At 39.7% G+C, this 8867-nt stretch overlaps 1 protein-coding gene across 2 annotated transcripts; it reads left to right on the forward strand.

Annotated features, from left to right (window-relative positions):
• Positions 1 to 1196: 1196 nt before the first annotated feature.
• Positions 1197 to 8647, forward strand: lpar3 (lysophosphatidic acid receptor 3). Of its 2 annotated transcripts, none has more exons than XM_062423475.1 (3): positions 1197 to 2002; positions 2597 to 3351; positions 6814 to 8647. In XM_062423475.1, exons 1-3 carry the CDS (start codon positions 1773 to 1775, stop codon positions 7158 to 7160), a joined length of 1332 nt encoding a protein of 443 aa, XP_062279459.1. In that variant the 5' UTR covers positions 1197 to 1772; the 3' UTR covers positions 7161 to 8647. The 2 variants fall into 2 exon arrangements, with proteins under 2 accessions (XP_062279459.1, XP_062279460.1); XM_062423476.1 differs by having other exon boundaries at positions 1906 to 2056.
• The last annotated feature ends 220 nt before the right edge of the window (positions 8648 to 8867 follow it).

Genomic DNA, 8867 nt, shown 5'->3' on the forward strand with positions numbered 1-8867 from the left:
TTTTAAAGTCAGGCGCCCATATAAACATATGCATTTTTTCCTGCTGTAATTATTCCTCCTGTTCATACTGGCTATTAAATGATCCCCTTAAAATGGGCTTTCAGTGTAAGTGATGGGGGCAAAAAAAATCCACAGAATGTCTCACAGACATTTTGTTCAAAAAGACATTTAACACAGTCTTTTTAGCATCAAATTCCTTCTTTCTTTTTGGGATCTTTTAATGAACAATATGAACAGGCCTTGACTGTTCAATATTCATTTGGCCTTGACTGTTCTTATTAGACAGACTTGGAAAAACCACAACTTGAGTACTTGAATCACGTAACTTCTTATTACTTTCCAACTCTGCACACCACTGTAAGGAGAATATTTATTACCCTATTTATTACAGGCATTAATCAGAATTAGGTGAAAGAAAGAATACAGGTTTAAAAAAAACTATTTTCAAAATGTATTCAGTTCAATTCACTTTCAAAAATGGTGACTGACTGGAACATGTGTAAATGTTTGTGGCAGTTGGGAAGGTTACTCTGGAAATGTAATTGGTAACAGATTACTAGTTACACTATTTAAAATGTAATGAGTAATGTATCTATTTCAATTACTTAATCAAAGTAATGTAACTTTGTAATATAGTGTCTCATGGAAAGCTATCTGGCTTCTCTCTGTGTGTAATCGCAAAATGTGCGTCTGTTAGAACGCAGTCCTCAAGGTTCCCCCAAGACAAGGATGAAACGGTTAATCCTTTTATGGCGCTTTAATTGAACAGTAAGTGACCATTACAGGTTGTGCAGGTGATTGTATGTGTGTGTGTGGTTCTGGAATAAACAGAAATAATAATAACCATTAATAACAAAATACACAATCACCAGAATTATGTATATCACATATAAATAAGAAAGAAAAGAGACGGACAGTGCCGCAAATATAAAATAAATGACCGTTCGTATCATTACCATTGATAATGAGCACCTCTAATCATTAGCAACACACTCTTATTAACACAAGATATAAACCTGACTCTAACCGGTAACAGCCCAAAAATTAAATGCATTTGTAGTCAACATAACTTAAACTTACATCTCTCTGGACGCACATCTAAATACAACCAGCGGATCAACTGATTCAAGACAATAATCTTGTCCACTTTATATAGAAAAAATAACACTGCTGACGATCTCCACTTCTTTCCTCAAACCAGTAGTACACTGCTTGACCGGGCGCGGCAGCGCCCCTAGTGGTCGGGCTCTGCTCATCACCTGTCCTGCCATACAGTCTTCAGAACAAACTTATTACATTTGATTACTTTTCTAATTTTCTAACAAAGGTTTTCAGCTGTTAAGTAACATGTTAAATATTAAAAAGTGAGGAAACCCTCCTGAGAAAAATCTTAAAGGTCTGACTTCAGATGTAACCCCCTTTGTAATCATCAACATTTTCATAACTAACTGTAATTTAATTACACATGTTTTTCTCTGTAACTGTTACGGATTAGCTACAGTTACATTTATTATGTAAATTACCCTACGTAACGCCGTTACATCTAATTAGTTACTCCCCAACACTGCACAGGATTCATCTCTTTAAAGAACATTAATGTGAAGAAGTTGGGCGAACACCCTTTCACGAGGTGAGCTACATCATTTGGCATTCAGAGTAGAAATAAATCAAACACCAGTGAAACTCATTTTGATGTAAATGAATAAAAAGTGCATCACTGAGACACAGTCCTGAGCTCTCGGGGCGTCCTGCGGTCATCGGAAGGAGTTCAGATGTATGAGACTGTAGCACACGCCCTCTGCGTCACCGCGCTCAGCCTCAAAGTGAAGACACTACTGACTTCATGTTTATTCCTTCAGTCTGCTCTGCTCGCTGCTGTCACGTCTCTCCGTCCTCAGCCGCGGGGGCACAACGCAGGAGAGCGAAAATGTTCAGTAACTTCACACGGAATATTTCGCAACTTTCAGCCTTCTGACGCACCTCAGACAATCATTTACGACAGGTGAGCGCACCCGGCTGACATCTGGACAGACAGACCTTTGTTCTTCTGTTTGCTGTAGGTAAAATTATGTTTCTGTTTTGTTTTTTTCTGATTTAATTAAGAGTTTGTCTTTGTATTCGACCACAGCCTGACACACTGTAGGAATTTCTCTTCCCTTCTTCTTCTCCTGCTGCTGTTGGTAAACCAAGTTTAACAGGTTGTAGTAGTTGCATAATAATTGAGGCTTCTTAACCTACAGAAAATCTAGACTTTATTACATTGAAATCTTGTTTTTCAGCATATCTGTAGTGTTTACTGAAAGATATGGAAGGAAAAAGTATTATGCATATTTTATTTAATGTTACTATGGCGACTATCTTGTTTAACCTTAGAAATGTGACACACTGTGATTTTCGCTTTTTTCAAAGCAGCTTCTTTCACTGAATGGGTTGTGGCATGCGCACTTGCCCTTGGAGCTCGAACAATTGTTTGGCTTTAGAGAAACTTCTTTTGTCATTTTTTGAATTTGAATTTCTTGCATGACATTTAGTAGGCATACTGTAGTTTTCTTCAATTTGTAAAATGGTCCTTTGTTTTCTGACTCTCTTTTCACAGACGTGCCTCCAAAATGGCCCAGCAGAACCAAACCTGTCATTATAATGAGTCCATGGGCTTCTTCTACACAAACAGTGGCGCTGAGGATAAATGGGACAAGGCGCAGCTCATTCTGGTCCAGGTGGTGGGCTCTCTTTTCTGCTGTTTCATCCTGGTGTCCAACGCCATGGTCATTGCTGCTGTCATCACCAACAAGAGGTTCCACTACCCTTTCTACTATCTTCTTGCCAACCTCGCTGCATCAGACTTCCTGGCAGGCATAGCGTACGTGTACCTCATGTTTAACACAGGTGAGGCATCACGGAAACTGACAGTTAAAGGATACTTCATCCGCCAAGGTCTTCTGGATGTCAGCCTCTCGGCCTCATTGGCAAACCTACTGGTTATAGCGCTGGAGCGCTACATCTCCGTCATGAACTGGAAAGTCCACAGCAACCTGACTAAGAGGAGGGTGACCCTGTTGATCGTGTTAGTGTGGGCCATCTCCATCTTCATGGGGGCGGTGCCAAGTCTGGGTTGGAACTGTATCTGCAACCTGGCCGACTGCTCCGAGCTGGCTCCCATTTTCAGTAGGAGCTACCTGGTCTTCTGGTCTGTGTCTAACCTGGTAGTGTTCCTGGTGATGGTGGCCATCTACCTGAGGATCTACACCTACGTCAAGAAGAAGACATCCATGCTCTCACCGCATACCAGCGGCTCCATCAACCGCAAGAGGACGCCCATCAAGCTCATCAAAACCGTCATGGTTGTGCTCGGTAAGTGTTCAGTGGTAGTTGTGAAAATGCGGTCTGTGCTCCATTGATGACACAGCAGTGAGTCAGAGCAATTTCTTTGCAACAACGAGTTATGTAGTTGTGGTATAAAGTTGTATGCGCTTCATCAGGGATTAAAGTTCAGGTAGTTCATTTGAGTCACTGCTGAACATGCTGGATTCTAATCTGCGTTTTTTGATAAGAAGGAAGACCTTGACCATAATAACACAAACAATTATGCTTTTGCTGAAGCGTGCAGAGCACTTGTCATCATTTCAGGCAGGCCATGTATGGTTTACTGATACTAACAGATGCACACCACAACTTTCCAGAGCGTCAAAGGGCCATGTGTCTAATCAAATTTACATGATACAAAACAAGAAAAAGCAGCAAAACCTCATTTTGGATAAGCTGGAACCAGAGAGGGTTTGACATTTTTGTGCTATAAATTTCCAAAAGTTAATCAATGATGTAGTTGTAGGTGATTAATTTTCCCTTCATATGATTATAAATCTGTCTAATACTCAAGTTATTTATTTCCCCATTTCTCAACATAAGAAAGCACAAACAAACTCTTGAACTTTCTTCTCATGTATTTTTTATCCTAGATGAGGTGGTCAGATCTCCTAATCTAGCTCTCTTTGTCTAGGTGTTGCAACAGGATACCTTGCAATAGAGGCACAATACCCAAATCGTTCCCTTCCCACCGCTTTAAAGCATGGTACAACAGGACTTCATAGCACAAGCATATTTGACTGGAGCACCAAAATAGGGAATTAAATGCATATTCTTATTCGTGCACAATACACATGAAAAAATATGCTGTTGAGACATGTGCATGTCAGATAGCTTCAGATAGTTGAACGTGCTTTTTGTAGTTTTTGTTTTCATACGCTCTTTAGACAGTCATCCAGATAAAAACGTGCTTGAGATAGTTGTAGTGACTTTGTAACGTCTGTCATTGTTCTTTGTCTGTCTGGCCAGTTGGCTCGAAAACTGTATGCAGTGTAAAAGCTGTCTGTGTCTGAACACACTTTATTCCAAACTGCTGTGTAATTATCTCTCCCAGCAAGGACACTGCTCCTCAGCCTGTGTGGTGTACCATCCACACCACACCGGCCTTCAATAAACGTCCCCTCCTCCCCAACCATCCAAAAAAAACAAAAAACCTATACTTGAGGACTTTGTCAATTGCTTTCAGGTGCCTCACAAAGTTCCCTTTAACTTGTGGAAGCGTTAGTACACAAATTTCCTTTTGAGATTGCTGTGGAAAAAAACAGCAGCAAAAAAACAGCAGCAAAAAAACAACCCAAAACAACACCTGAAGATCCAAGGGATGTTATAGTCAGAAAAACCTGCAATCTGCTTAAGGTGGGAATGGTAACTGGACGAACCAGTTTAGAGACACGTAAACCCACACGCTTTATTAGATTAATGAGTGCAGAAGCATTGGATAGGGATACAATCGGAAACACAAAAGAAATACAAAATCATGTGTTTAAATCTGCTCTTCAATGGATTATTTAGTCACGCTAATGTCTAATAGATAAGTACAGGGAAGTGACCTTATACATTTACTAATTTGGTAAACAAAAATTCTTGTAGCTGAATAGCCCACAGCCATTTATTTGGAGCATATTATAAGGTGTTGGAACCTGTTTGATTAGTGAAGCATTAAACTACACCATGCAGTTTCAGATGTTGCTTTCAGTCTTGAAGTGTTAACCAGCACGCTTTTCAAAAGAGCCTTTTCAAATGAATACCAACTGAGAAAAGGAACATATGCTTGAAATGTGTGATACAAAAAAAGTTCACATTTTCAACTTGTGGAATACATCAAAAGGGCAAGTGGAAGTCATTTTAATGGGGTTTCACTTGACTTTATTTTGGACATGTGGGCCATGAAAGCTAAGATAAAAGACAAGCGGAAAAGCACATAACAGAGTATAGAAATAGAAATTCGTTGTAAAAATGCGGCAAATGTTTTTGACTTTCAGGCCTAGGAGGAGTGGAAACCATATGAAGTGAGAACAATGCCTCTACCAGATCCTCTGTCTGTGTGCATATATATACATGCTTGTGTGTGTGTGTGTGTGTGTGTGTGTATGTGTGTATGTGTGTGTGTGTGTGTGTGTGTGTGTGTGTGTGTGTGGTCTGTCATAGGCCACTTTTGGGGACAGTTTTTCAGACTCATGACCAGTTAACGAAATACGGTTTGTCCAATTGGGGACAAAGCTGTGTCCCCAGTTGGGAAAAAGCTGATTTTTGGGTCAGTGGTTCTGGTTTAGGTTTAGGCAAGTAGTGGTTATGGTTAGGTTAAGTCTCCAGGAACTTAATTTAAGTCTATGTAATGTCCCCAAAAGTGACCATGGACTGATATGTGTGTGCTGTGTAAAGCTCAGCTCTTGTTTTGTTCTGCAGAAGTATTGAAGCTGTAGAGATGCTGGTTGTGCAGACAAGTTGCTGCTTGTGGCTTCTTCTCAGTTCCAGAAATCCCTTTGGTGGCTCTGTTGTGTGCCCAAACATGTTTGAAATAGATTGCTAATTGCTTGCTTCAGTAGCCCTGTGACCTACCATATTATTTACCAAACACACAGCGTTAAGTATTTAACACAATAATGGCATTGTATTTCCAGCCTACATGTGTCTGCATGATGTGATGGTATTAGAATGGTATTACTCATCTGTAACGCTGTAATGCTCTTACATTCTGTGTTGGGTTTAGTTTATCTATTTGTATCGTCTGTTGCACACCTGAAGGAAGCAGGAGTCAAATGTGAATCACTGTGGTTAAACTTCCCTTAAGCAAGGCACACAGTCTAATATCCAAAAAGCCAGCATTGTAGCTCAGCAGATCATAGTAAAAATGTGTTTTTAGACAAAGTTACTACGAGACAGTTAGAGTTTCACTCCCAATAAAAGATGGAGAAGTTTATTTTTGGAACACTCCAGATTTCTTTTGAAGGGATTTTATGGATACTTGGGATTTTATTATTAGTTGTTAATGAAGTACCTGCCAATGCAGGAATGCTTTTTGCCAGTGCCCTTCCGTTGGTGCTGTTTATCATTTGTCAAAGTAAGTTGGCATCTTAATTTAGCTATATATTTAATATTTACTATTAACAAGTCAAAAAAGTATAATTTCAGGCTTATTACAATATGTCTCAAGCTAGTGGTCAAAAGTGTGGGCTTGCAACCCAAAATAATTTCTATACAGTGGCTTACCAAAGATCAATGGAGGATTCATATAAAATGTACAGTTTATTAAAATGAATAAAGTGTATTAATCATAAGTAAATGATAAGAATGAGCAGCCTTTTTGTAAATTGGCACCTGACCTTCAGGGCAAGGTCTAATTTTCTCAAACTGGCATCTGATCAACATCCTATAAAAAGTATGAGTTGACTTATTTATTTTATAATATAAATATACCTGTGTTTGATTTGTATGTTTTTTTTCCTGAAGGGGCCTTTGTGATCTGCTGGACTCCCGGCCTAGTGGTTCTGCTACTGGACGGCCTCAACTGTACAAGTTGTAACGTCATGAAATCAAAACGCTGGCTGCTGCTCCTGGCTGTACTCAACTCTGTCATGAACCCCTGCATCTACTCCTACAAGGATGAGGAAATGTGGACAACTTTCAAGAACCTCATGCGCTGCATCGGCAACGGCACTCGACGGCAGCGGTCGACGAAGGCCAATGCCCGGCCGCTGAGCTCTGCTCAGGATACGGGCAACAGCCAGCCTCCCTCAGAGGAGACAAAAAATGACAATCAGGACATATACTCAAGACCTGAAAATGGAAACTGTTAAGAATTTCGCAGAACTTTTGTCCATCTTTGAGTGGATGTACCTTATGAAGATTGGAGTTGACTTGAAAGAGAAACCACAGTTGGTCTCAGGGGACATCATCTTCCGATAGAAAGTACTTTGTTGAAGAGACACCACAGGCCAACATCTCGAGGTGAGATGGAGACAAGATGCACTACTAATTCCCCAAATGGATGCAACAATTTGCTTTTTCAGTTTTGTCAGGATTTCACAGTTTTGGAAACATTACTTCCATTTATGTTTAATGGGACATTCATTCCTGTTGCTGTTTTATCCTGCTTCAGTTTTCCTCAGCACATCCCTGTTGGTTATTTAAACTTGGATGATACTGCGCTCCAATGGCTGAAGAAAGAATCCAGTGAGAAAAACACACCGGTACATTTCTACTTTTACCTGAAAAAGGGTACAAATTACACAAAGGGTGACTTTACTTCCTCACTAATATAGATTTGTGTACATCTTAAATTATCCTATAGATTTACTTCCTTTGTACCTTTTGAGGAAGCAATGGATGGACTAGTTAAGAAATGGTGCTTGTTTACAGTCAGGTACTGTAGAATTGTAGGATTGCTTGAGTACGGCACTATTTCAATGATTATTTCCTGTTTTTAAACATCTGTACACTGCAGTACTGCCATTATCTCCCTGTACGTCTCATAAGATGCTTTCAAGACGAGGTGAATTATTTTCAGCTGTATGACAGTTAGTACCTGATTGTTTTGGCAGTTACTTGTCGTTTCAACTTTATAAAACCACGCAGGGCTTTCTTTTGTAAAGCAAATTTGCCTCAGGGGAATAGATAACAGTCACTCCTCTCTTGTCCCATCTGTCTTCCTTTATCACTTCACCTAAACAAACGGATAAACTCCCGCCTGCAGCATAGCATGAAGGCAAACTCATTCTCCATGAAGCATTTATACACATTTACGTACAGACTCACTGATTGGCTGCTGTTGCTCTGATGAAACATCTGCTCACCTGAGAATGCAAGGACTGTAAAATTATGCTTCCTCACACTGGATTCCTGCTGGAGGTTTCGGCATACACAGCGTACCTACAGGAACCAACAAGGATATGACTGAAGTAGATTGTAGACCTGTCCCCCCACCCCTTCCTCCCCACCCTGAAGCTACTTTGATTACTCCACTGTTAAATTATTTACAGGGTTCAAATGACTCTTCTTCAAACTGCTGTATGGGTTGTCCACTCCTGCTGTAAATGACATGACATCAATAAAGCTAATCTTGTATTTATCTTGGGAGTATAGGAATGCCACATGAGAGTGGTGAGGGGAGCGGTTTACAGCTCCAGCAGAGGCCTTTTTCTTAATTGAACTGAGATTTCAGTGTAGTGTGTGACTTTTATACCTGTTATATTTAAAATCCCAAACATTCACTGAATACATGAGTGATGAGTTTGTCGAGTTTCGTGTTTTTTTAAAAACACACTTATAAACTTCAAACATGATAAACATGTATGATATGTCTTAAGTTTTTTTTTTCCCCATGATGACTTGGTTTGACATAATACAGAAACGGCAAGAAACATACAGGATAATTTTATAGTAAGTAGTATAACCTCTAATATGAATATCAAGTGGAATAAGATTCAATTAAACTACCAAAAATGAGCCCAAAGAATATTTTTCATTTTGAACATGTTAGTTGTACCAGTATGAGGGAGGCATCT

The sequence above is a fragment of the Scomber scombrus genome, chromosome 8 (assembly GCF_963691925.1).
Source record: "Scomber scombrus chromosome 8, fScoSco1.1, whole genome shotgun sequence".
NCBI lineage: Eukaryota > Metazoa > Chordata > Actinopteri > Scombriformes > Scombridae > Scomber > Scomber scombrus.

What these genes read in the sequence shown, in the direction of transcription:
- lpar3 (XM_062423475.1), top strand. Translation starts at nt 1,773, where the DNA reads ATGTATGAGACTGTAGCACACGCCCTCTGCGTCACCGCGCTCAGCCTC. An exon ending in CAGACAATCATTTACGACAG is followed by an intron (nt 2,003 to 2,596) that starts GTGAGCGCACCC and finishes CTCTTTTCACAG; the next exon opens with ACGTGCCTCCAAAATGGCCC. An exon ending in AACCGTCATGGTTGTGCTCG is followed by an intron (nt 3,352 to 6,813) that starts GTAAGTGTTCAG and finishes TTTTTCCTGAAG; the next exon opens with GGGCCTTTGTGATCTGCTGG.